This window comes from Miniopterus schreibersii (assembly GCF_964146895.1).
Source record: "Miniopterus schreibersii genome assembly, chromosome: 7".
NCBI lineage: Eukaryota > Metazoa > Chordata > Mammalia > Chiroptera > Miniopteridae > Miniopterus > Miniopterus schreibersii.
The window spans coordinates 11,871,032-11,897,771 of record NC_138108.1 but is presented as its reverse complement, the minus strand read 5'-3'; the positions used below and the strand labels follow the sequence as shown (position 1 = coordinate 11,897,771).

General features: G+C 45.8%; 2 protein-coding genes across 4 annotated transcripts in view; both read left to right on the top strand.

The window, feature by feature from the left end:
* Positions 1–29: 29 nt before the first annotated feature.
* STK36 (serine/threonine kinase 36) lies at positions 30–22,641 on the top strand. 2 transcript variants are annotated; one of them, XM_081141989.1, is made up of 27 exons: positions 30–115; positions 487–659; positions 1,595–1,735; positions 1,844–1,921; positions 3,235–3,365; positions 3,600–3,849; positions 5,227–5,320; positions 5,611–5,780; positions 5,947–6,134; positions 6,649–6,748; positions 8,316–8,459; positions 11,500–11,679; positions 12,636–12,733; positions 13,190–13,295; positions 14,522–14,672; positions 14,868–14,995; positions 15,493–15,597; positions 15,936–16,034; positions 16,116–16,204; positions 16,462–16,525; positions 16,698–16,808; positions 18,087–18,161; positions 18,588–18,768; positions 19,022–19,169; positions 19,389–19,536; positions 20,060–20,806; positions 21,888–22,641. In XM_081141989.1, the coding sequence occupies exons 2-27, from the start codon at positions 576–578 to the stop codon at positions 22,029–22,031; spliced, it is 3,954 nt and encodes a 1,317-aa protein (XP_080998115.1). In that variant the 5' UTR covers positions 30–115; positions 487–575; the 3' UTR covers positions 22,032–22,641. The 2 variants fall into 2 exon arrangements, with proteins under 2 accessions (XP_080998115.1, XP_080998116.1); XM_081141990.1 differs by lacking the exon at positions 30–115 and having other exon boundaries at positions 414–659.
* A 2,278-nt stretch (positions 22,642–24,919) lies between these two features.
* Positions 24,920–26,740, top strand: part of TTLL4 (tubulin tyrosine ligase like 4) — a 33,169-nt gene continuing 31,348 nt past the window's right edge. The window contains exon 1 of one of the 2 annotated variants that reach the window (XM_081142798.1): positions 24,920–25,096. The gene's annotated coding sequence lies outside the window, so the exon portion shown is untranslated. The remainder of the gene's footprint in view (positions 25,097–26,740) is intronic. The other variant, XM_081142799.1, reaches the window with a different exon arrangement.

Sequence of the window (26,740 nt, the reverse complement as noted above, 5' to 3'; positions counted from 1 at the left end):
ATAAGTCAGGCAAAGTACGCGGGCAGCCTGAAGGGGCGGGGCTGAAGGCCAGAGCTGGCGTCCCTCGGCCCGTGGAGCTGGAAGCTCCTAGGCTGGGGGTTGAGAGTGGATTGAGGTCTGCGAAGCACGCGCGCAGGGTAGTGGGAGGGGGTGTGTGCGGGGGTCCGGGTGGGGTTGCTGAGGAGCTTGGCGGTGACAAGAACTTGGGGGAGGCTGGAAGGGGTGGGGTCGGTGGACGAGGCTGGATGTAGGGAGAGTGGTCGGTGGGCGGGGCTGGGTGGAGGGGAAAGGGGGAACCCGGGGTTGGGAGGGCCCGAGGTTGGGTTGGAGACAGGAGGGAGCTGGAAAGGCGGGAGAAACTATTTGCTCCAAGATCTCATCTTTCCATTCACTCCATTCAACCATGGTTTTGAGGCCTGGATTATTATGAAAAAGAGGGAAAAGGCAAGGCGGCTAACATTAACCTTTCTTCCTTGTGCGAACCAGTGTTCCCAGATGTGTGGAACTCCCTGGAGCTGGAGCTCTTCACCACCATCTCTACTTTCTTCCTTCTGAGGAATCCTGAAACCTCTGTCATGGAAAAGTACCACGTGTTGGAGATGATTGGAGAAGGCTCTTTTGGGAGGGTGTACAAGGGTCGGAGAAAATACAGTGCTCAGGTGGTGAACAAAGAGGCATATCTCTTGGTTGGGATTCCACAACCCCAACTCCAGTGTAAAATGGGGCCAGGAGGGAAGCGTTTATACCAACCTGTATTCCTAAGGCTCTGACTCCTTCATACTTCTTATGGAGAGTGAGCTCTGAAATTGGACTACTCTGGTTCAAATCCTAGCTCTACCGCTTTCTAGTCTTAGAACTATGGACAAGTAACTTAACCTCTGTCTCAGTTTCCTCATCTATAGAGTGAAGATAAGTATAGTATCTGGTTGATGAGGTTTGAGGATTAAGTATAATGTCACACTGAATCACTTAGGACAGTGCCTGGCACCTAGTAAACAACAAATAAATATTATTACTTCTGTTAATCTTTATCATCCCATGCAGGAAGAAATAAACCACCTGAACTCTATTCTTCTCTCTTCATTTTTTTTCTTCCATTTCTCCCCAATCCCTTAAATCTTGAATTCTTTACCTAGATCAGAACACTTGTTCCAGAATCCGCCAAAGAGATCTGTCTGGCAGAGACTGTTTCCTCCTTGGTCAAGGGGTGGGGGGAGCCTGGGTTAAGCCATGGCACCATGGGGAGAGTGGGGTGGGAGACTAGCAGGTATAATGAAAATTGTTCAATCTAAAGTCTCACTTCTGCCCAGCTGGGCATGGCTCAGCAGTTGAGCATTGACCTAGGATCCAGGTGATCGGGGTTCAATTCCTGGTCAGGGCACATGCCCAGGTTGTGGGCTCGATCAGCGACTCTCTCATCATTGATGTTTCTATCTCTCTCTCTCCCTCTCCTTTCCTCTCTCTGAAATCAATAAAGGTATATATTTTTAAAAAATAAATAAAAATTTAAAAAGTAAAGTCTCACTTCTGGAGTTCTGAGGTTAAAGTTTCAGTAGTGTGTTTAGGCCTTGACTCTGCATTTTATCCCTGACAGGTGGTGGCCCTGAAGTTCATTCCAAAATTGGGACGCTCAGAGAAGGAGCTGAGGAATCTGCAGCGAGAGATTGAAATCATGCGGGGTCTGCGGCATCCCAACATTGTGCATTTGCTCGACAGCTTTGAGACTGATAAAGAGGTGCATTGTGCCTTGGGGTCACCTCTCCCCAAGAAGAAGGGTCTCAGGAATTTCCCTACCTCAGTGCATAAATCTGGAGCCATCAGTGTCTTTGCCTTTGCTTTTCAGGTGGTGGTAGTGACAGACTATGCTGAAGGAGAGCTTTTTCAGATCCTAGAAGATGATGGAAAACTTCCTGAAGACCAGGTATGTTTCCAGGCTCAAACTTCTCCCCACCCCTGACTCTCTTCAGGTTAAGGACTGGTAGGGAAAGCTGAGGGCACTGAGAGTCTGCATTTTGAAAATTCCTGAGAAAAATATAAGTGTCTAGGTATATATAGAGGCAGTGTGGTATGACAGTAGAGTATATCAACCCTGAAGCCAAATCTTTGAATAGAAAGGTTGGCTCTGCCACTTTCTAGCTGGATCCTCAGGAGCAAGTTATTTGAACCTCTTTGTGCTCAGTTTCCTCTTTTTATTTTATTTATTTATTTGATTTTAGAGAAAGAAGAAAGGAGGGGAGAGAGAGAGAGAACCGTTGATGTGAGAGAGAAACATTGATTGGTTGCATCCCATACACACCCCGACCAGGGATCAAACACGCAACCTGAGTATGTGCCCTGACTGGTAATTGAACCCTTGACTTTTCGGTGTATGGGATGACGTTCCAAGCAACTCAGCCATATTGACCAGGGCTCAGTTTCTTCTTATTAAAATGGAAATAATAATGCCTGTCTCATAAAGCTACTATGAGGCTTAATGAGTTAATTCATGTAAAATGCTTAAAGAGTTCCTGAAACACAATGTTCAACGTAGATAGCTATTATTAATGTTGTTGTTACTGGGCACCATTAAGGAAGAAGGGTCAGTGTGGTGGTACCAGAGAAGGCAGGAAGGTATAAGAATTGTGGTTAAGGTAAGATTCACCACCAAGACATAGTGGTTAACAGTGGGATCAGGTTGAACACATTTTCCAGACACACTTATTCCAGGGGTTTTTCTGTATTCCAGCAAGTAGGCCCTCCTCAGGGCTTCCTGTTGCAGCATTCAGTTTTCTTATGAGCACTCTTCATCATTGATAAGTCATCATCTTATTCCTTTTGTCCGTCTTGTTTCTTTGACTACTTCTCTTGAAAAAGGGATTTTGTCTTAATAACAACTAATGTACATTGAATGCCTATTAAATTCCAGGCACAATTCTGAGCGTTACATTATTTTAGCTCATTTAATCCTCAAAATTCTATGATTGTCATCTTACAGATGATAAATCTGAGAGGCTCAAGATAATTTGCCCATGGTCATGCAGCTAGTGAGACTCAATAAGTATTCTTTGAATGAATGAATGAACGAATGAATGAATAGGGGAGCAGGAATTGGAGAAGGTATCATGTAAAGCTCTGAAAGAAAGGGAAGGAAGAGAAGATTACATCAGCTATAGTATTAGGGAGAAGCCTTTGGGCTCCTCAGCAGGCTCCTTCCTCTGACCTCTCCTTTTTTCTTCCTACCTGACTGACCCCTAGGTTCAGGCCATTGCTGCCCAGTTGGTGTCGGCTCTGTATTATCTGCATTCCCACCGCATCCTCCACCGAGACATGAAGCCTCAGAACATCCTCCTTGCCAAAGGTGGTGGCATCAAGCTCTGTGATTTTGGGTGAGAAGCCTGACCTTCCGTCTGTGCTTCCAGTTCTGCAGGGAGTCTAAGACCATTTGCTTGGCTTACATGGGCCTTGTTTTATAATTTGAGCTGGAGACTGGGACTCCTATTGGGTCTTTTGAAAGGTGCTCTCTCTGTTTGGGTTTGGGATATCACATAATGAGAGAGAGTAGTGATCAGCTCTAGTTTTATTGATCATCTCTCTTTACGTTTCCATTCCATCACCTGCAGATTTGCCCGGGCTATGAGCACCAACACAATGGTGCTGACATCTATCAAAGGCACACCACTCTATATGTCCCCGGAACTGGTGGAAGAGCGACCATATGACCACACCGCAGACCTCTGGTCTGTGGGCTGCATACTGTATGAGCTGGCTGTAGGCACCCCTCCCTTCTATACCACGAGCATCTTTCAGCTGGTCAACCTCATTCTCAAGGACCCTGTGCGCTGGCCCCCAGCCATTAGTCCTTGCTTCAAGGTAGTGAACATAGAAAGGGAGATTTTGCATTAGAAACCTGTCTCCCTCTGCCTCTGTTCCCTTTTTCAAAATCCTTTTCCAGAGCTGGATAGGACTTTGTAGTTACTGAATTAATGCAGGGTCCGGGCCAAGCTGCCTTGCTAATGCAGGGACTTATTCTGGGAGGGTGTGCCAAACTTGGGAATAGCAGCCTCTCCTTGGGCCAGGCTGTCTTTTATCACAGTGGAAAGGTGATTTCAAGACACCAGAGTTGGATACTGGTCCTTTTACATACCCTCTATTCCACTTATTTTCTATCAGATGATATCTAGCTTTAGAAACACAGCTTTCAGTTCTCTTCCTGAAAGAAAGAGTCTTCAGCTATCCAAATGGCCAGAGCTAGTGGGGCTAGCTTGGTGGTTAGGGGAAGATGAAACAGGTGGTGCCTACTCCTTGCAGCTAAGTCTCAGCAGGCTGGAGGGAGGAGAGAGAGAGGAGGGAGGGAAGGAGGAAAAAGAGTGGACTCTTCTTTTTCTTATCTAGGCAAGATTTAGACTTTCAGTGGAATTTAAATGCATCTTTCTCCCAGATGAAATCTCATTATAACTGTCCTTTGCTTTATCTAAGATGAAAAGGGACAGGTTTCTCCCCAACTTGTATAGTTTGGAGAGGCCCAAGTAATTATCAAAAAGAATCTAAACAAAGGAAACTTAAGCAAATGGTATACGTAGGATATTTATTCTCCCTTAGGGCAGATATGCAGTTATCTTCAGCTAGAGCCATGGCATACTAATCACTTTGTTTCAGAACAATGGTCATAATCTAGTACTTTCTATCCCTGTTTCAGGCCCAGTTGAGTATTTCCGTAAGGATACCTCATAGTGATGTCCCCTTTTTAGAGACAGTCTCCCTACCCCTCCACCATCTGAAGACTTGCTGAAAGATTTCTGGTTTTGAGTGCTCCCAAACACATCTTTAGACAATGACTTGTGTGTGTGAGCATGCTTTCAGCTGTAAATGCATCTGTTTCTACCCAGCTGTACACAGACTGCAGTCAAAGGAAAGGCAAAGCGAGCAGTTTGGGACTCCTTTGAATGTGTGCTTTCTGAAGGTGATTGTGAAAGTGACATCCCTGCCTTTCTCCTAGTTCTTTCTCAATTCTTCACAAAGCTGGTGACATTGAGATTTCTGTTTTTACTTCTGAGATTCCAGAATGTCCATGGACAGGGATTGGAGTTCCCTAGGAAATGAGGCCTAAGGATAGGGTTAGAGAAGGTATGATTAAGACCAGCTGGTCTGCTGAAAGATTAGACTCTGGAGTCTTGGTTTGCAGGGTCTGCTGATTAGTTAGAGCCTATATGGAAGTAAAAGCTGATGGGGGATTTTTTTTCTCCACAGAACTTCCTGCAGGGACTGCTCACCAAGGACCCCCAGCAGCGTTTGTCCTGGCCAGACCTTTTACATCACCCCTTTATTGCTGGCCGTGTCACCAGTGAGTCATTAGGGTTCCTAGGGCTTTTGCACTTCCCTAGTGTTATCCTCAATTTACCCACCTTCCCCCAACATCTGGATCCAAAATACCTTCTTAACACTACTATCTTGAACTTTCTTCCTAGCCTATTGCCTAACCTTTGCCACTTCCCTTACAACCTCCTTCTCTCTGTCACTTTATCAAAATGATCTCCTTCCACAGAAGCCTGTAGACACGGGAGTTGTCTCTGGCTAAGTGGACATGGTGCAGCTCCAGTACGATCATGTCTTCTTCCTCTCCCCTCCCTGCAGTAATAACTGAACCAGCAAGCCCAGACTTGGGCACCCCATTCACCAGTCGTCTACCCCCGGAACTTCAGGTCCTAAAGGACCAACAGGCACATCGGCTGGCCCCCAAGGGCAACAGATCTCGCATCTTGCATCAAGCCTGTAAGCTCATGGCTGAGGAGGCCAAGCAGAAGGTTTGTGGGAATAAATGGGGAATGTAGGACATGGCCAGCCTAGTGACTGGGGTTGTTGGAGAAGGAGAGTGACTTCTAGGGTTGGGAAAGGGTCACAGGTAGGATTTGTACTGCCCTGTGGCACACAAATAGGTCTAATTCATTGTCTCCTGCTCACTCCCCACAGAAACACCAGAACACAGGACCTGCCCTTGAACAAGAAGACAGGACCATCACGATGGTTTCTGGTGTTACCCCGCTGCCTAGACTAAGGGCCACTCCTCAGGAACCAGGCCTCTTGGCTGGGATCATGGCCTCAGAAATGAAGAGCGGCTGGGCTGAGTGGGAGGCTGGAGAGGCCTCCCCTGCACCTCGGTGAGGGAGGGTATAGCCAGGATTTATAGGGTGAGGTATCTTGCAGATCTTTGGCTCCAGCCAAAGCAAATACAGCATGGTTCCTGTCACTATCCACTGCCTAAATATGGACAGGCCCCTAGGAGTCTGAGTCCTGGGTTGTTGAATTCTAATTCCAGATACTTTTATGATTCGTCAGGAAACATGGGAACTTTCTTTTCTCTATGCCTCAGTTGTACATTAACTGAAAGGGAAAGAATTGTCTCAGTATAAAAGGAAGATTATTTGAGTTGGGCGCTACAGGTGAGAACTGCCAAGGTATACTTGAGAGTAAGATCCAAAGTGGGAGGGCAGTCAAGGATGTGCGTGGTTAGTGATCAGCATATCCTGTCCTGGCCATATCCTGGAGGTCTCCTCTATTCAGTCCTACATGGCTTTTTCTTCATTCTGATCCTAGGCTTAGAGGGAGGGACAAGTTAATGAACCCCCAGCCTCAGAGGTCTGTAATTCATTCTACTTCTGCTTCCTCTGGCAGGGAAAACTGGGTCACCGAGGATAGTGAACGAGCATTCCAAGAGCTGACGCTAGAGGCGGTGGGCCAGCAGAGCACTGATGCAGTAGATCTAGAAAACGAGGTGAGCCTAGGGCTTTTCTTGGCCTTGTCACTGAAATGGGCTGTTGGGTCTGGGTAGATACTTTTCTAGAACAGTGTTTCCCAACCCTCCAAGTATAAGCTCCCCACGTGTTAAAACTGCTTTCTTATAATTAATTTATAGGTTTTAATTGCACAGTTACCTGAACATGTAATTACCAAAAATTGGAATACACAGGTAAAATTCTAAGTTCCTCTTGAGCATTACCTAAGCCCCAGAGGTGCTGTTACCGGTTTCGTCTGTCTCCTTCCAGACTCTCTGTACTTTAACGTGTATGTATATACACATAGAAATATATAGTTTGGCTGTTTTTACATTACTGAGTTCATCCTGTACGTATTGCTTTGCATCATGCCTATCTTACCGCATGATCTGTTTTAGAGATCATTCTACATCTGAACATGTAGTTCTACTCAATCTTTTGTGGGTTTTTTGGATTTTAACTTTTTATTTTGAAATAATTTCAAACTTAACAAATATTGTGAGAATACCACAAAGAATTCCTACATACTCTTTTTTTTCTTTTTTTTTTTTAATTCTAACCTGAGGATATGTTTGTTTTTTTACTGATTTCAAAGAGAGGAAGGGAGAGGGAGAGAGAGAGAGAAAAACATCAATGATGAAAGAGAATCACTGATCGGCTGTCTCCTGCATGCCCCCTGCTGGGGATCGAGCCTGTTGTAACTGGGGCATGTGCCCTGACCAGGAATTGAGCTTCGTTCTCTGAGCCACGCTGGCTGGGCTGAGAATATGTTTTTATTGATTTGACAAAGAGAGAGAGAGAAACATCGATGTGAGAGAGAAGCATCCATTGGTTGCCTCCCATATGTCCCCTGACTGGGGATCGAACCCACAACCTAGTCATGTGCCCTGACCGGGAATCAAACCTGCAGCCTTTTTGGTGTATAGAATGATGTTCCAAACAACCGAGCCACCTGGCTGGGGCTCCAGTAATGCTCTTTATAGCAAAAAATTTTTCCCTGGTCCATGATCCATTCCAGTGTTACACATATTTAGTTGTTTTACCTCTTTAGTCTCCTTTAATCTGGAACAGTTCCTAGTCTTTTTTTGTCTTTCATAATGCAGTTTTGTTTGAGGTACACAGGCCAGTTATTTTGCAAAATATTCCTCACATTGATATTTCCTCATGATTAGGTACAAATTATGCATTTTTGGTAGGAAGACTACATATGCGATGCATCCTTAGTACTAACAGTTTTCTTAATTTCTTAGCATTTCTCAATATTGATGTGTCATGCTCCCTTACAGACTGGCTCTATGACATTTTCAATTTTTTTTTATTACAAACCATGCTTCAATGAACATCTTTCTAGGTATCTCTTTATGCACACGTTCGTGTTCTCCAAGAGACTTTCAAGACCCCTCACATACTGCCAGCTCTACCTTTGTAAAATGCTAGATGGAAAAAATACATCTGTGCAAAGGAGTCACTGGCTTCTTGCAGTTACTTCGTGGTCCCCCAGATTGGGAGCCACTACCCTCAACCTTACACACTCCTCCTGTCCTCTGTCTCTTCCTTGTGCCTCAGGAGCCAGACAGCGATGATGAGTGGCAGCACCTGCTAGAGACCACCGAGCCTGTGCCCGTCCAGCTGAAGGCCCCACTCACCCTGTTGTGCAATCCGGACTTCTGCCAACGCATCCAGAGTCAGCTGCATGAGGCTGGAGGGCAGGTGATGGGCAGAAGGATACCATGGAGGGGATTAGAGACTATTTTCACAGATGAGACATTAAAAAACTTTGATTGGCTTACGGAGAAAGAGGAAATTTGTCCCTTTCCAATTCTTCAATTGATGTGCTTAATTCAAGGAGATTTGCTAATCTTCTTTAATAACAGAACGAGCAGTCCTCAGATTTCTCTTTCTGAAGGGAAAAGCATCCATCTTGAGCAGGGATCAGCAATCTTTCTGATGGTAAATATTTTAGGCATTGTGGGCCACGAGGCAAAAATGGAAGGCATTATGGAAGTACTCCTACAGTGAGAGACGACATGTCTACATAATCTTTGTTGAAAAATAAAAAATACAGTTATAACGACTAAGTATACAATATCTTCTAATATAGGTATGCTAACGAGAAGAATGAGATTCTTTTTTAGGGAGTAACATTTTGCCTAATTGGTATTCACAGTTAATGTTCCCTCATACACAGCCTTTCCTTGCTTCTCTGAAACAGTGATCTTCCTTCCTGGGAACTCGCCGAAATATGTTGCCTGCGTCTATTTTGCTTCCTTTTCTTTAAAACCTTTTTATGATTTTTAGTAAATGTACCAAGATGTGAAACTATCACCACAACCCAGTTTTATGTTTATTTTTTTTATCCTCACTTGAGGATATGTTTATTAATTTTAGAGAGAGAGGGAGGAAGGGGGAGAGAGAGAAACATCAATGTGAGAGGAAGACATTGATCGGTTGCCTCCCATAGGCGCCCCGACCAGGGATTGAACCTTCAACCTCGGTATGTGCCTTGACTGGGAATTGAACCTGCAACCTTTTGGTGTGTGGATGACACTCTGAGTCACTTGGCCAGGGCTTTTTTTTCTCACCATAATCCAGTTTTAGAACATTTTCATCCCCCCAATAAGATCCTCATACTCATTTGCAGTTAATCATCATTCCTACCCCCAGTCTCAGGCAACCATTAGTTTACTTTCTGTCTCGTAGATTTGCCTTTTCTGGACAATTTATAGGAATGGAATCATATGGCATACAGTGTTTGTGTCTGGCTCCTTAGCAGAATGTTTTTGAGGTTCATTCATGCTGTAGCATATATCAATACTTCATTCTTTTTGTTGCTGATTAGTATTCCATTATAGATATATATTATATTTTGTTTATCCATTTACTAGTTGATGGACATTGGGGTTGTTCCGGTTTTTGGCTTTTATGAATAATGCTGATATGAACAGTTTTGTGAAAATCTTTGTGCGCATGCTTTCATTTCTCTTGGGTGGATACTGAAGAGTGGAATTGCTGGGTCATATGATAAATTTATGTTTAACATTTTAAGAAACTGCTGAACTATTTTCCAAAGTGACTACACCATTCTGCATTCCCACGGCAATGTGTGAGGGTCTCCATTTCTCCACATGTTTGCTGACATGTATTATTATCTATCTTTTGATTATAGCCATTCTTGTGAGTATATCATTGTCATTTTAATTTGCATTTTGCTAATGACTAATGTCAAGCATCTTTTAGCTAATAAGCTAAAATGCTTATTAGCCATTTGTGAAATTTCAATTCTTTTGCTCATTTTTAAATTGGGTTGTCTTCTTACTGATTTGTAAGAGTTCTTTGTATATTCTGGATACTAGACCTTTTTCATAAGTGACTTTCAAATATTGTCTCCAGTCTATGCTTTGTCTTTTAATCCTTATGAGTTTAAATTTGATTAAGACCAATCACCATGTTTTCCCTTTGTAGATTATGCTTTTGGTGTTGAGTCTAAGAAATATTTTCCAAACTCAAAGTCTTGAAGATTTTTCTTCTATATTTTTTCTAAAAGTTTTCTAGTTTTAAGCTCTGACATTTAGTTCTCTGACCCATTTTGAGTTAAATTTTGTACATGACTTGAGGTGTACAATGTGAGGGATCTAAATTCATCTTTTGCATGTGAGTATACAATTGTCCCAGCACCATTTATTGAAAAGACTCTCCTTTCTCCAGTGAATTACCTTGGCACCTTGTACCTCTCTTTTGACCCTTACTTGTTTTACTGGATAACATTTTAGTAGGGAAGCAAGTCAAAAACTCTGCCTCCAGGGTAAGACTTCCTAAGTTGGAATTTCATCTGAACTACTCTTTAGCTGTGTGATTATTGACTACTTACTTACCCTACCTAGAAGCTTCAGTCTCCTCAACTATAACTGTATTTGTGTTTACTTCAAATAGTTATTATAAAGGTTAAATGAGCAAATAAGTGAAAAGATTTAGAACAGTGAATACCATACTGTAAAGCACTTGATGAAAATGTTATTCTTCTTTCAAGAATAATCTTTAAAGAGTAACTATTTAAAAATACAATACTGCCCCAGATGGTGTGGCTCAGTAGGTTTGAGAGTTGTCCCATGCACCCAAGGGTCACGATTCCTGGTCTGGGCATATACCCAGATTACAGGTTTGATGGCTGGTCAGGGCGTGTTTTGGAAGGCAAATGATCAGTGTTTCTCTCTCTCTTCCTCTGTCTCTAAAAGTCAATAAAAACATATCCTTGGATGGTGATATATATATATATATATATAAACTATTACTGTTAGCTTACAGGTTGTATAAAAATAAGTGGGAGGCTGGATTTAGCCTGTGAGTTATAGTTTGTCAACCTCTTGTCTAGAGTTGAATAATATTGTTTTGTGACCATTGTTTTTAATTTTCAGAAGTATATGTGAGTGTGTGTGTGTATTTTGTTTTTAAGATTAAGGGCTGGAGAAGGGAGGAAGCAAATAGGAATGACATTGGGTCTGACACAGAGATCCTGAGGGACAGTCCCCTCTACCTTGGTCACTGCCATTAGAAGTCAGGTGACTTGACCAGCTATACTCCTCTTCCCTGGTACAATTTCCCTATTTCCGTCTTCTTCTCTGGGCTTTAGACTCCCAAAGAAAGGAATGAGAACATCTGGTCTGATTTGCCGACTCCTTGGAGACACTTGATATCTGGAACTCTTCTTTTACCTCTGATAATATTGATTACTTCTTTCCCTCATGTCACCCAGATCCTGAAAGGCATGCTGGATGGCGCTTCCCGTATCCTCCCTGCACTCCGGGTCCTAAGCAGTCTCCTGTCCAGCTGCAGTGACTCTGTTCCCTTGTATTCCTTCTGTCGTGAGACAGGGCTCCCTGGGCTGCTGCTCAGCCTATTCAGACACAGCCAGGAGAGCAACAGTATTCAGCAGGTAAGCTCTATGCAAGGAGCCTCTAAGGACTTCCAGAAGTTTCTTCTTAGATTTCTCTTTTTCGCACTGCTGCCTCTATTTGGCCCAATTTCCTTTTATTTTTTTCCTCCTCTTTCTAGTTAGTAAACCATGAACTACAAACTCTAATGCCTTCTGAGACTAGGTAGATAATGTCAGTCAGTGAAGTTGACTATGTCGGGCTATGTGAGTAGTGGGGAGTAGATAAACTGGGGATCTTGTTCTCAGTCTAATGGTATAGCCTCTTCTCAGCGCCAGCCCACTGTTGCCACGTGGGAATATAGGCCCAGTGTTGCCAGATCTTCTTCTAGTTTTCCAAGAGAAGCTAGAAATCCAGATTTTTATGTGTAATTTCCCAATATTTAGAACACTGTGCTTTGAAATGTTAAGTACTTTGCTTTATGGACACAATTTTACAGAGCAGGGTACTGAAATTCAGAGACTAACTGACTAACACACAGGCTCTAACTTGCAAATGGTCATGGAGACAATAGTGGAAGAGCTAGGATTGAGACTCAGTGTGTTTGAGGACAAACCTCTACTTCCCTGTTCTGTGTCCTGCCTCAGCTTAGCTGAGAGAACAGAATAAAGAGATGTTTAGTGGGACCTGGGCTTGGGAAGCTAGAAAGCTGTACTCAGCTGATGAATATTAATCTTGAGTGTTTTAAAGAAATTTAGAAAGGAATTGAGCTATTTTGAAAAACAGAACCTCCTAAACTCCAAAATGCTGTTCAGGCCAAACCAGACGTATTTTCAGACTGTTTACAGCCCATTGGCTGCCACTGATTTATTCTAGATTTCTCTCTGTCCAAACCATTTTCCCCCTGTCTCTTTTTGTTTGGTCAACCTGACGATATCTGATGCCTTTTTTTACCACATTTTCTCTCTCTGTTTCCATTCCCTATATTGCCCTTACTCTCTGTCTTCTTCCCTGGCAGCAATGTTGGTATGGGACCTTCTTACGGGACCTGATGGCCGTGATTCAGGCCTACTTTGCCTGCACCTTCAATCTGGAGAGGAGCCAGACAGGTGACAGGTGGGATGAGACACAGCTTTGCTCTGTTGGCCAGTTTGGCTCTAGTTTCTATCCCCATTATTCCCTTCTCCTTTCGGAAGGGGCTAAGTGAGGAGGAGCCATGATTTGTGACAGGTTTAGGGATCAGCTGACTGACCCCTCAGAGTCCAGCTGGTCCTCTTAAGGACCCTGAGATACCTCCAAGTTTGCCCCACGACTTTTGGGTTTTAAGGGTCAGCAGTCCCCATACACTAAATGAAAGGATCAGTATGTGAATAACCTAGAGAAATGGCAAAGAGAAGGGACTTGGAGGGTGTACATATGAGGCTGTGTGTGTGCTTAGCAGGGGAGAGAGAAGGGAGTATTGTGATGTGTGTCCCTTTGCTGAGCTCCTACTTGCCCAGAACTGACTCCTTCACCATATCTGGGCTTTTAGTAGAAAGATGAGGAGAAACTGTGGGCTCATTTTTTTCCCAGTCTACAAGTATTTCAGGAAGCTGCCAACCTTTTTCTGGACCTGTTGGGGAAACTATTGGCCCAACCAGATGACTTCAAGCAGACTTTGCAGAGGGATAGCCTTATGGTAATCTGTTCCCATTTCCACATTTCTGTCTCTCCTGTCTTCCCGTTTCTCCCATCCCCTTTCTTATGACTAGATAGGGTTAGATCAAGGCAATCCCTCAAATATTAGTTGAATGCCAACTATGTTCCATATACAATTTGAGTAAAAGAAAGTTCCTATCTTCAAGGGACCAGGAATAGTCTAGTAGGGGAGATGTAAAGTGATCAAGGACAGTAGTGTGAAAAGTACATTAGAACTTTGTATAAAATACAGAAGCACCACTGAAGAAGATGAACAGTACTTGGAGGGTCATAGAAGAAATCTTGAAGAAGGAAATCATCTCTGCTGAGATTTGGAGAATACACAGAAGTTTGCCAGGTAGATGAGGCAGGAAAGTGGAGAGGATATTCCAGGCAGAAAGAGCAATGTACATAAAGGCCCAGAGGCATTAAGCAGTGTGGCCTATTTCAGGGAACCACAAATAGAAGTATTTGTTCTTGAAGAGATTTGCAGATCAGCTAGTATTTCCCAACTTTACTTGGCCTATGGACTAGTAAACTGTATGGATATGGGTTCTCTCCCCTGGACTCTGGAGGTGAGGGATGGGAATGGAGGATTGAACGAGAAAATCTCAGAGGAGAAAATTGGAGAGGAACATGTGAAGGAAGTAAACAATTGCCTGGTCATTGTTCAAACTGGCAACTGGGAACACAGATCTGGGCTACATTCCTGCCTATAGCTAGCAGTCCATTCAGTTTCTGGTAGTCTGAGAGCCAATTTTTACATCCTTCACCCTTCAAGTCAGGAAGCTTTTGATATCCAACATAAATTTTGGCCAGCCGTGACTCACATGATTGGCCAGCACTTCTCATGTGTCATTGTGCAGTGAGTAGCATGGGGAGTTTGGAATAGATACCCTGCCTCTTGAAATTCTGAATGAGAGGTCTGAGTTGGGAGGGACCCAGGAATCCCCAATAGTTCTTATACTCATGGTCACAGATGACACTTTGAGAAACATCATCTAGGGAGCAGCTGATCAGAGTAAAGCACTGATATCTAAAATTCCTGTCCTTGAAATGCAAAGGCAGTTATAATGCATCTTCTGTATGAGGAATACTTAAATTAGATAGCTAGTGCCCTGGGTTTTCCTTCTGCTTTCTCAGGTTCTCTGGGGATTCTTGCTCCTTACCCTAAGCCTAGTCAGTTTTCTGATGTCCTAATATTAACCCTGCCCTTGTCTCCCTTAGTGCTTCACTGTTCTGTGTGAAGCCATGGATGGGAACAGCTGCACCATCTCCAAAGCCTTTTACTCCAGTCTGCTGACTACGCAGCGAGCTGTGTTGGACAGGCTCCTTCATGGCTTGACAGTTCCACAGCTCCCTTTCCACCACCCCCCAGGTAACCAGAGTGGGGAGGGAAGTTTCTGGACTGACTTGTTGAGTATGTCCAACTCTTCTCTTTCTACTGCCATCACCTAGACACAATGCCTGGCATTTGGTGAGTGCCCAGTAAGTAACTGTGAACTGAAAGAATGAAGGGGGATCTGAGAGAAACAACTATACCCTACCCTGCATTCTTTGCCGTTCTCCATAGGTGCCCCTCAAGTGAGCCAGCCACTGCAGGAGCACAGTGAGGATCTGCTTGGAGCCATTTCCTCTGCGCTGGCAGCCATATGCATTGCTCCTCTAGGGCTGCCTGGCTGCTGGGAAGCCAAGGAACAGGTTTGAGCTGCAGTTTCTTGTTCCTTTCACTTCTGTTGCCAGAGTTGGGGAGTCTGCCCCAGCTTCTCAGAAAGGCAGAAAAAGAAGCTTTCATGCCTCCTTTACTCTGTAGTTCCAGAAACAGATGACCCCACCCTGAGTCTGGTCCACTTATAGAACATGATGTAGCCAAAATCCCAGAGGCCTTGGTTAGAGAGCTCAGTGACAAACTGACAAACTGTAGGGTAGCTGATCTGAAGCTACCAGTGATGCTTCCTCAGGGGCTCAGGATTCAGATTTCCTGCTCCCTTTTGGCTAGCAAGTTTTCTCTGTACCTGACTACACTGGGGCTAAGCAAGACCCTGACTTTTGTTCTTCCTTTGCCATGAAGACTGGGAATGGAATGGGGCCTGAGGTTCCTGGGGAAGCTGGGGAAGAGTCCTGATTAGTTGGAGATAGGAGAGGAATCGGATTGGAATAATGAGAATGGGATTGAGTCTTCAGGAATGTCCCTATAGATCTCTCGACATTTGGCAAATCAGCTCTCTGAAGACAACAACCAACTGAGGCCATCCCTCATCTGTGGTCTGCAGCATCCCATCCTCTGCCTACACCTTCTTAAGGTATTACCTGCCTATAACTCTTGCACTTCAGATCTCTTTTTTTACCCCCAGGACTGAGAGAGAGAGCCTGAGATGAGAGACCCCCTTGCAGGACCCCTTTCTGCTTTTAAATCTTTTCAACTCAGATGGCCCCACTGTTAGCCAGTCCTCACCAGAACTGAGAAGTATCCCTATCTCACTATCTTACAGCAAGAGGTGGAAGTGGCCCAAACTTCTCTAACACCCCCAAGTGTGGATACCAAATGTGTTGAGAGACTAGCCTGATTTCAGCTGAGCCTTCTAGCTTAGGAGCCCAGGTGCTGCTCTGCTCACTGACAGACTCCTCCCCACTCCCTTAGGTTCTCTATTCCTGCTGCCACGTTAGTGAACACCTGTGCCATCGTCTAGGGCAAGAGCCCCTAGCCTTGGAGTCACTGTTGATGTTGGTCCAGGGCAAGGTAGGCCAGCAACACAGATGAGCATCTCACGGTGGCCCCACCATCTCAATCAGAGGTTGCCCTGATATTTTAACTTTGTAGGTAAAGGTAGTGGATTGGGAAGAGTCTACTGAAGTGACACTCTACCTCCTCTCCCTTCTTGTCCTTCGGCTCCAAGATCTGCCTCCTGGGTGAGTCATAAAGTAGGGTCTCTTCACTGAAATCTACCCACAGAGCTTACCCTGACATAGAACAGCCTATCCTTAGGAGGGATTGGGATAGAGAGAGTGAAGGTTTTTCTACAAAGAACAGACCTGGATTCCCACCAGCTTTGTGACTTGCGGTTGGACTGCAGCCTAGGTGGAGAGTGCCATCTAAGGGAGAGGGAAGGCCACTCACCAGCCTCCTTTCACACTGCTGCATCCCTTGATATATCTCCTTATTCCAGAATGGAGAAGCTAGGCAGTGAGATTGCTACTCTCTTTACCCATTCACATGTCGTCTCTCTTGTGGTGAGTTTTCAACCTTTATCTTCCTCCCCTTTTAACCTTATCATCCAACCTTTTGGGAGCAGGGGAATCATTATCCCCTTTGCAGCTGTTTACGCGGTATTTGTCTAGTCTAGGACAGAGGCCTGTATCCTTTCTGCTCATGCTGAATACCACTTCTCCTCTAACTCTCCAGAGTGCAGCGGCCTGTCTCCTGGTACAGCTTGACCAGCAAGGGGTGACCTTTGACCTCCAGCCTGTGGAGTGGATCCCTGCAGCCACACATGCTCTGTCTGCCCCTGCTGAGGTGAGATCGGCCAGAGAAGGCATAGACACATTTTCTTGGAGTCAAACAAGGACTGAATTCAGGAAGAAAAGACTGAAGTGCCAGCCAGCCTAGAGTAAACTAAGAAGTGGTCAAGGAATCAAGGAATCTTTCCTGCCCTCCTGTTCCCCGATAATTGACCCCTCTGAGCCGAGACTGGTCAGGGCTTTAGATCTGTTGTTAACACCCTGGACTTCTAAAGAGGGAGGGAGGCATCATTTCTCCCTTGGACTATTTATTTTTTAATCCTCACCTGAGGATATTTTTTCCATTGCTTTTTTAGAGAGAATGGGAGGAGGAGAGAGAGAGAAACATTGATGTGAGAGAGACACATTGATTGGTTGCCTCCCGCATGCGCCCTGACCACAGTGGAGCCTGCAACTGAGGTACGTGCCCTTGGCCAGAATCGATCCCAGGACCCTTCAGTTCATGGGCTGATGCTCTAACCACTGAGAAAACCGGCTAGGGCTCTCCCTTTGACTTTGACACTTGCCCACTAAAGGATCTCTCTTCTAGGCTCTCTTTTCCAGTCTGTTTTCTTCACTGCCACCAGAGTGAGCTTTCAATAAAGGAAAACCTGGTCATTTGTTTGACCAGTAATTACTTAACACACAAATACTTACTGAATACCAGACACTATTCTAGGCTCTGAGAAGACAGCAATGAGTAAGAGACAAAAGTCTTGCCCATATGGAGCTTGTGTAAGTCCTCAGTGGCTTCCCACTGCTTTTGGGATAAAGTCCAAATTCTTTAGTGGGCTATTGAAAGCTCATCTGTTACCTCTAAGCTCTATAATGCTGCTAGACCAGAAGAGTTGCCATTTCCAAAATTCACTATGCTCTTTCATGACTTGCCTTTAGATATGCTATGACTTCCACTTGGAATGTTCTCCCTTTCTACCTCTACTTCCTCTTGTCTGCCTTTTAAACATTTAATCCATCAGTTTCCTACCTCTAGGAGCCAGAGTTAGGCACTCTTAATTGTGAACTCCCACCCCGACCCCACCCTCTTGTTTAGAAAGTATCTTCCTAAACTATAATTGTTTCTGTGTCAGCTTGCTCTACCAGACTGTGTGTCTTTAGGACAGAGTTAGTCATTGATTGAATAGGTAGGAACCAAGACTCCTAAGTTCTGAAGGACTCTCCCCATAAACCAGGCCGAGGAAGGGCTCTTTCTACCTGACCAGGAGTTGGGTGCACAGGCCTGTGAGGCCACCTGTCCCTCTCAGAGATCCGCATTCTTCCTGTCTCTCTCCTGCAGGTCCGATTGACTCCACCAGATGGCTGTGGATTCTACGACGGCCTACTCGTCCTTCTGCTGCAGCTCCTCACCCAGGTATAGCTGCATCTTAGGGTGGATGGGAAGTACGGAGAGAGAAATTGTGCATTTTAGGGAGCCGCTGGGCATTAGGAATGAAGAAGAAATCCACAAACTACTGTTCTTGTGATGACTTTAGAAGGGACCCACTTGCCTTCAGTATGGACCCTTTAAATGGAACCATTCAGATGCATCCTTTAGGATTCAGTGGGGAGAAAAGTGTAATTCCCTGGTTTCCAGCAGACATACACATGGATTGAGAGGTTGGGGATTAAGATGTGGTAAGAAAGGGAACTAAGATAACAGGGAAATACCAGCTGGGAAAACAAAAGAGATTATTTCTGGGACTCCTTTTCCTTGTAGGTCAGGGACAGGAGTGGAAAAAAGGCATTTTGACTCCTGACTTTCATCTCCCCACCCACCCTCTTTCAATTTTGTCTTCAGCAGGGGAAGGCTAGCCTGATAAGGGACATGGTTAGCTCAGAAATATGGACCATTCTGTGGCACCGCTTCTCCATGGCTCTGAGGCTCCCTGAGGAGGTATCTACACAGGAAGAGGAGCTATCGCTGTCCAGTCAACATAGCTCAAGCTCAGAGCCAGACTGGACACTGATTTCACCCCGAGGTAGCTTTTCATCTGCATGGCCTCTTTTATGGAGGCATTGTATTGATCCCTCTTCAAGAGGAGCAGCCTGGGTTAGCCATGGAAAGTTCTGCTGCTGCTGCTGCTGCCTGGGGAGAGGATGTTAGATTGTATCCTGAAATTGCTCAGGGTTGGGGAAGGGACTGAATAAGTGGGAGCCCTGGGAGCCATGGGGAAGCAGGAGCATCTGGGCTTTTTGTCTGCTCTACTGGGTCTTCATTCTTGGTGTTTCCAGGTGTGGCAGCCATGCTGAGCCTGGCCGTGGCCACCTTCGACCAGGAGCCCGAGTTATGCCTGAGTCACCTGTCTCAGCGTGGAAGTATCCTCATGTCCACCTTGAAGCATCTGCTTTCCCCCAGCTTCCTGCAGCAGCTGGGCCAGGCGTGAGTTTTGAGCTAGAGGAGGGAGACCAGAAGATCCAGAGAGTACAGTGGGGGGGAGGGGGGAAGGAAGGAGAGAAGTAGCTGAGCACTTGAGCTATGAGGCAAGAAATGGTATGCTGAGATTGTGGAAGGAGAGCTGGACTAGGGAATTTGAGAAGAGGGGGAAGTAAAAGGTGGGTGAGCAAGGCCAAGTAAATCCTTCCACACTCCCCTTCTTAGGCCTCACGGGTCTGAGTTTCTCCCCTTCGTGGTGCTCTCTGTCTGCCAGCTCCTCTGCTTCCCCTTTGCCGTGGATGTGGATGCTGACCTCCTTGTGGGTATCTTGGCTGACCTCATGGACTCAGAGGTCACAGCCCACCTGCTGCAGGTACTTTGGAGGCATGAAGGTGGGAGAGGCCAAACACCTTGTATACTCTAATTCACTTCTGACAGCTCCAGGGCTCTCCTTGGCCCCTGTAAGAGTGGAGCATCTGGTTTGATCTAAGAGTTGGAGTGGAGAAAGCATTCAGGCCTAACAGAGGTGTGTGGTTGGAGCTGGGGCTAGTAACTCTATCAGTTCCTTATCTGAATTCTGTTAGAGCTCAATGGGGAGAACATCCAGTTGTATACTCAGCTCCTCAGCCAGGAATCTCTTCTCTGGTGGTTCTTGGCATTAGACAGTGGGTCTTTGACAAGCAGAGCAAGGATTGAACTTGGGAAGAACCCATTCTCTTGGGGTTCACATTGTGTCTCCTGTGGAGTGCTATGGGTCAGCTCTCTCAGCATTCTGGTGTTTCTCATTATAGCTTGGCTTTTCTCCCAGGGTTTGGGCTCCTTCTAGCTATCAAGCTGCAGTGTACTCTCCTGCTCCCTGAACTACTTTTGCTGCTCCCCTCCCCCCTTTCTCCTAGGTCTGCTGCCACCACCTCATGTTGCCACAAGTCGAGCTGCCCATCAGTCTCCTCACACACCTGGCCCTCACGGATCCCACCTCTCTCAACCAGTTTGTGAACACAGTGGCTGCCTTCCCTAGAACCATCATCTCGTTCCTCTCAGTTGCCCTTCTAGGTGACCAGCCGCTGCTGATCTCTGACCTTCTCTCTCTGTTGGCCCACACAGCCCGGGTTCTGTCTCCCAGTCACTTGTACTTTATCCAAGAACTCCTGGCTGGCTCCGATGAATCCTATCGGCCCCTGCGCATCCTTCTGGGTCACCCAGAGAATTCAGTGCGGGCCCGCACTTATGGGCTCCTGGGACACTTGCTCCAGCACAGCATGGCCCTGCGTGGGGCACTGCAGAGCCAGGCTGGACTGCTCAACCTTCTGCTGCAGGGCCTTGGAGACAGGGACCCTGCTGTGCGGCGCGGTGCCAGCTTTGCTGTGGGCAATGCAGCCTACCAAGCTGGTCCCCTGGGACCCGCCCTAGCAGCTGCAGTGCCCTTTATGACCCAGCTGCTTGGAGATCCTCAGGCTGGTATCCGGCGCAATGCTGTGTCAGCTCTGGGCAACTTGGGACCTGAAGGATTGGGGGAAGAGCTATTACAGTGTCAAGTACCCCAGCGGCTCCTAGAGATGGCATGTGGAGACCCTCAGCCAAATGTGAAGGAGGCTGCCCTCATTGCCCTTCGGAGCCTCCGCCAGGAGCCCTGTATCCATCAGGTATACTCCAGGGGACTTAGGAACCACAACAATGGGGTTGTATTTCACAACAGTTTTCTGGGATAGTTTTAAGAAATTGGGACATTCAGAAATCCAAGTTTATCCCTCTCTGGGAGAGGAAACCCAGGGGCAATGTCTTGGAGATGAGTTTTCCATCTACCATTTCTCACCCCAGAGAAGAGAAGGGACCTAGAAGAGGGCTCCATTGGGCTGGGAAATGGCTGGGATCTCAAGGACCACTGTTCTCTCTTCTGGAGGCTATATGAGAGAGGGAGGTGAGGGAAGATTGGAGCTGTTGAGATATAGGGTGGTTTCATTCTGGGGTCCGTAAAGATACTATCTCTCTTAGCACTTCATGTTAAAAGCACCGTGCTAAGCATTTTACCTTTATTATCTGGTTTAAGCTATTTTATTCCTCATCTTGCAGGCTATGTAACTGAGGCACAAAGAATTTAATAGCTTGTCCAAATTACAAAGCTAGTATGTAGGATTGGATTTTTGAAGTCAAGAGTCTGAGTCCAGAGCCTTTACTCTTAACTACTACTTTATTCTGTCTTTTCTCCTTAATTTTCAGTGTATAAGCAGCCCAGTGAACTCACATATCTACCTATGATAAGGCTAAACCCCCAAATTATAATAGTTCAGTATGGTAGCATTAGGTGGTAGCATTAGGTGGCATATAAATTTGACAGGATGGTTGATGATATATATTATAGGATTTTCTGGCAATCCATGTGGGCACATACTAAAAAGGATTCTTGGTGGTAACGAGGTTAAGACCCACTGGGCCGATCTACAGCTGGGAATCATTGGTTTACTATCACTGCTGCATTCATTACCTCTTCCCGGGGACAAGTGTATGGATCCCTTGGTGCCTTGGTTTCATGGTCTGCAACCAAAGAGAATGGAAGTAGACCTCTGATCCTGATGATTCCTGTCTCCAAGGTTTCTCTTTTCCCACACAATCTATTTTGAGTCCCCAAGAGCCCACTTTATTTTTCTTCCTTTTCTGGAGTAGAAATTGCTAGTGCAAATGAGTCCTCTGCATGTCATGTTCTGTCGTCTGCTCTCTATCCCACAGGTGCTGGTGTCCCTGGGTGCCAGTGAGAAATTAGCCTTGCTGTCTCTGGGGAATCAGTTACTGCCACACAGCAGTCCCAGGCCTGCATCTGCCAAACACTGCAGGAAACTCATTCACCTCCTCAGGCCAACCCACAGCACGTGATCCCAGATTCCTGGGTCCAGCTTCCAACCTTCATTGACCTACTATTGCCAACTCTTCCTTTTTGTACTATACAAGCCGCCAACTCAACTGAGAACTAGAAAGATTTTAAAAGAGAAATAAGCTGCCAACTCAACTGATTTGAGAATGAGAAACTAGAAGAGATTTATGTATAAAGCCTCCCCTCCCCCAAATTCAGGATGATTTTAACCAGTAAACTTTGTTGCTGTTGGTGCCAGAGAAGATTCCTTCCTTCCCTACATCAGGGGTATTTTCTCCAATACTGTGCCTTTAACCCCAGGAATATGCTTCTTGAACCTTAGGGAAACACCTTCTGCCTGAGAGATCTCTTCCTCTCTGGAGCTCCTGTAATCCTCCCAACAGGTTCTGGGTTAGGTGCACTGGCCCAAGGACAATGATGAAGACAGAACCTGTGTCAGCTCTAGGCTCTAGGGATAAATGCCATCAGTCCCTGTTGTGGAGGGTTCCCTAGCCCGTAGCCCACATTCCCATCCATGGGAGGGGATGGGGAGTGATCTTTTTTTGTTTTGTAATCTGTTTGTAAACTCTTGTAATAACTCTTGTAATAAAAGGTGTGCCTCACCCTATTTGGAGCTGCCAGAGTAAGGGGTTGGGATGTTCAGCTCCTCTTTAGCTTCTGTGTGGTGCTGGAAGCTCTGGTGCCCTGTTCAGACAAGATCTTGTTTTGGGAGCTTCCTTCATCTCAGATGAGCTACATGTGGACACCTACTTACTTCCAAGCCCAGACCAGTGCAGCTGAAATAGGAAAATTAGGATTGGAGAGGTAAATTGGATTGCTTTGAAATCTCAGGCTTAGTGGCTAGTTTTAGTATTTGGTGAAGTTTTAGGGTATAGGGAAGCCCAGTTGCTTTAGTAAGGTAGCTGTATGGAGGGTGTGCACTTTACCAGAAAGGGGTGTTTGGCAGACTCACTAGTTAGAATTATAATTCAGCTGGAAACGTACTGGAAAGCTTAAACCTTGACTTATTAGATAGCTTGTAACAAGCTTCCCAGGGCCCTCATTTCTCCATAAAATGGGAGAGTACTTTTGTCCTTCCTTGAATTCCAATTGTTTTAGAAGTGAAAGATGTTCCCTTATTTTTACAAGGAATTTTATTTAGTCTTCATCTTCATTGCCCACTCATATGTGCATATTTTAGCAAAAGTAACATTTTTCCATAATTTCCTCCTATTCAGGTTATTTCAGTCAATTCAGCATATATTTACTGAGTCATTTCCAGAGACTGTTCTAATTACTGGAGATAAGCAGTGCCTGTCTGTCACAGACTTTCCATTCTGGTGGGGCAGACCGTGAACTTATCAAAATGAGTGAATTATATATAATATGTAGGAAAGTAATAAAAACTCTGGAGAAAAATAAAGCAAGAAAAAGGGATGAGGAAATGGTCAGAGTAGGCCTCACTGAGAAGGTGACATTTCAGCAAAGACTTGAAGGAGATGAGGGAATGAGCAGTGCAGCTATCTGAGGGAAAAGCATAGACAGAATGATCATCCCAAAGGCCCTGAGATGGGAGCATACCTGGCCTGCTTGTGGAGCTATGAGGAGGCCAGTTTCGATGCAAGAGTTCAGTGGCTTTTAGTGAATTTGTACATTTGTGCAACCATCACCACCATCTAGTTTAAGAATACTCATCACCCCCAAAATTTCCTCTTCCCCATTTATAGTCATTCTTTGTCCCTACCTTTAGTCCTAAGCAACCACTGATCTACTGTTTTAATCTTCACCAGAGGATATGTTTAGAGAAAGGAAGGGAAAGAGAGAAAGAGAAACATCAATGTGAGAGAGAAACATCGATTGGCTGCCTCCTGTACACACCCTGACTGGGGGTCGAACTCAAATTCTAGGTATGTGCCCTGATCCCGAAATCGAACCCACAAGCTTTTGGTTTACAGGATGACACTCCAACCAACTGAGCCGCCAGGGCTCTTGTGGTGGTCTTTGTTTCTCTTTATTTCCTATAACCTGGAAGTTGGAGCCAAAAGCTAGATTAGATTCAAATTAAACTTAATTTTTGACAGAAATACACTACCTAAATATTACTGTGTAGTTCAAATTGCATCGCATCGGGGGACATAATTTATAGCTATCCCACCTTTCTGGATCTAAAATTGATTAAAATATGCAGGTGATGGTAGACATCTCGTGTAAAATTCCACCCTCTAATAATTTTAACATCCATGAGTGATTGTTTCCTAAATCAATTATTTATTAAGCATTCTAGCTCTGGTCCAAATTGTTTTCATTAGGTTAATCTTTTATTGTCCCCCGCCCCCCTTTTTTTTCTGTAGCCGGCTGTTTAGAAAAGATTTTTTTACCCTCCAGCTCTTTTTAGGCCTCCAAATCCATTAGGCCTAGGGACATTTGAGATTGAGGGGGCACGATCTCTTGAGGGGGGGCTCTTGCTTGAGATAGTTAAGGTGGTTTTTCCTAAAGTTCACACTTGAAGCCCATAAAGCAGGTGGCTGTAGTTGCGCTTCGTTGGTTGGGGTTACGGGAAGTTTGGTTGGAGGGAAATCCAGTGGATCTGGCAATCTCTCCGTTCCTGGGGTCAAACTCAAAGTCTTTTACTTGAAAGAACTAAGAAAATTCTTTAATAAAGCCCGAGATCTTTGATTTTAGAGTGAATCAAGGCACGGCGGAAGAAAGAGTCAGTACGGTTCAGGTAGAATCAGGGTAGGGAGAACCCTGGAGGGAGCCTGTCAGGGGTTTAATCGCGGGACTACACTTCCCAGAATCCCGCGTCCCGCCGCCCCGCCGCGCCTGCGCGAGCGCGACGCCGGCCCCGCCCCGCCTTCCCGGGCCCACCGCCTCCGAGATTCGCGCGCTTGCCCTTCCAGGCCTTCGGTCCGTCCACTGGGGGCGCGCGCAGTGCGTGGCAGGCGGTAGCGGCGCCGGCGGCTGAGAACGCGGGGCGCGCGGAGGTGCGTGGTTGCTAGGGGCGCCGAGCCCGCCTGCTTGCCCGGCAGGCCACGGGAAGAAGCCCAGCGGATCCGGCGCCGAGCCCGGGCGAAGCTGGGTCCCCTCGGTGAGTGTGGCTGCGGGGCCGGGGCGACCCTCCGCCGCCCGCCCCTCCCGCCCCGCCCTCGGCCCGGGTCCTTTCTCGCTGGTCCCCAGCCCTCCGGCCGCTTCCGCCCCAGCCCCGCCCCGGCCCCCCACCTCTCCATCCCTGGGAGGCCAGGGGGCCTGGGCCTTCCACCGGCCAGCCCTCGGCGCCTCGTCGGGACCCGGCTCCCCCTGCGCCCGGCTCGTGAGCTGGTCGGCCCGCCTCTGGCCCCGGACCCTGCAGCGCGCCCTTACCCTGGGCCTCCCTGCCTTCTCTTTCCCGCCGCTCTGCCGTTTAAATTCTCCCTTGGGTGCGCGCCCGAGCTCCTCTCGGGCTTCAGGGCTGAATTTAACATGGGTACCCACTGTTTTATTTCCCCACCTCCAGTATCTATAGGAAAATGCTTTCCGAAACTGTAGAGATTCAAACATCATCTGAGATCCTGTGGAATTTAACTCTTCATTTGTCTACCCATCCATCCATGCCTTCATTTAATCATTCAACAGTTTATAACAACAATCAACAAATATTTAATGAGCCAGGGCACCATGGAAAGCGCTGGGAGGATACAGTGGTCCACAAGACAGGTGTGGTCACGGAGCTCGTGGTCTAGGGAGAGTTGAATCAAGCAAGCGTTTGCCATGCTGTGTGGTGTGCGCTCCATAGAACACAGGAAAGATACTTAACCCAGACGCATTTGGAACATCATGATCCCCATTCCCTGATCTTCACGATCCTATTCTGGATCTAGGAAATGTTCCAATCCTCCCTTCTTTATGGAGTCGTCCCTCAGATACTCCAGGTGACATCTTTCTCAACTTCTGCACCTGTTGATTTAAGCCAGTCAACAAGCTGCCCCTCCTCCTAATAGTTTCTTCTTCATCAACACCCACCTGATCACTAAAATCAGAAACTTAGGATCATCCCAGACTGCTCCTTGTCTCATTCTCCCTATATCTACTCTGCCACCAGGTTTTGTCACTCTACCATGTTTCACTTCTCTCTAAATCCTTTCCATTCCTATTGCAACCACCATAAATCCCTCTTCATCTCTAGCCTGGTCTCCAGTTTTCTCATTGGCTCCCTGCCTCCAGGCTAAAATCCTTCATATTCAGCCCATACACTGACACTGTGGTAATCTGCTAATTACCTGTGGTTTTCCTGCAACATACTCTTCAAATGGTTTTATTCATGTATCCCCCAAAGAATTAAAAACAAACATATATTCCTTACACATCTTAAAGTTGAATTTAAAATTATTTCATCACAAGTTTAAACAGGTTTTTTCTTTTGTTAAGAGGAGGTAGAAAATACACTTTTTATAAAAAGAACTAAGCTAAGGATGAACTGTAATTGGAATAAACATTTCATGAGTTGATTTGATAAAATAAGTTTTAACTATCTTATTTAACTAACTTAGTTTTGAGGAGAAAGATAAAGGAGTTACACTTTGGACATGCTGAGTTGAGACTCCTACAGCACATCCAGTTAGAATGGCCCAGGAGGGCCCGGTCGACCCGGGATCCAGGCGATCGGGGTTCGATTCCTGGTCAGGGCACATGCCTGGGTTGTGGGCTCGATCAATGACTCTCTCATCATTGGTGTTTCTATCTCTCTCTCTCCCTC

Bases quoted from the DNA above. Each gene is read 5' to 3' on its own strand.
- STK36 (XM_081141989.1), top strand. From the start codon at position 576: ATGGAAAAGTACCACGTGTTGGAGATGATTGGAGAAGGCTCTTTTGGG. The intron at 6,749-8,315 runs GTGAGCCTAGGG...CTTGTGCCTCAG, and splicing joins CAGTAGATCTAGAAAACGAG to GAGCCAGACAGCGATGATGA. The intron at 18,162-18,587 runs GTATAGCTGCAT...TTTTGTCTTCAG, and splicing joins TGCTGCAGCTCCTCACCCAG to CAGGGGAAGGCTAGCCTGAT.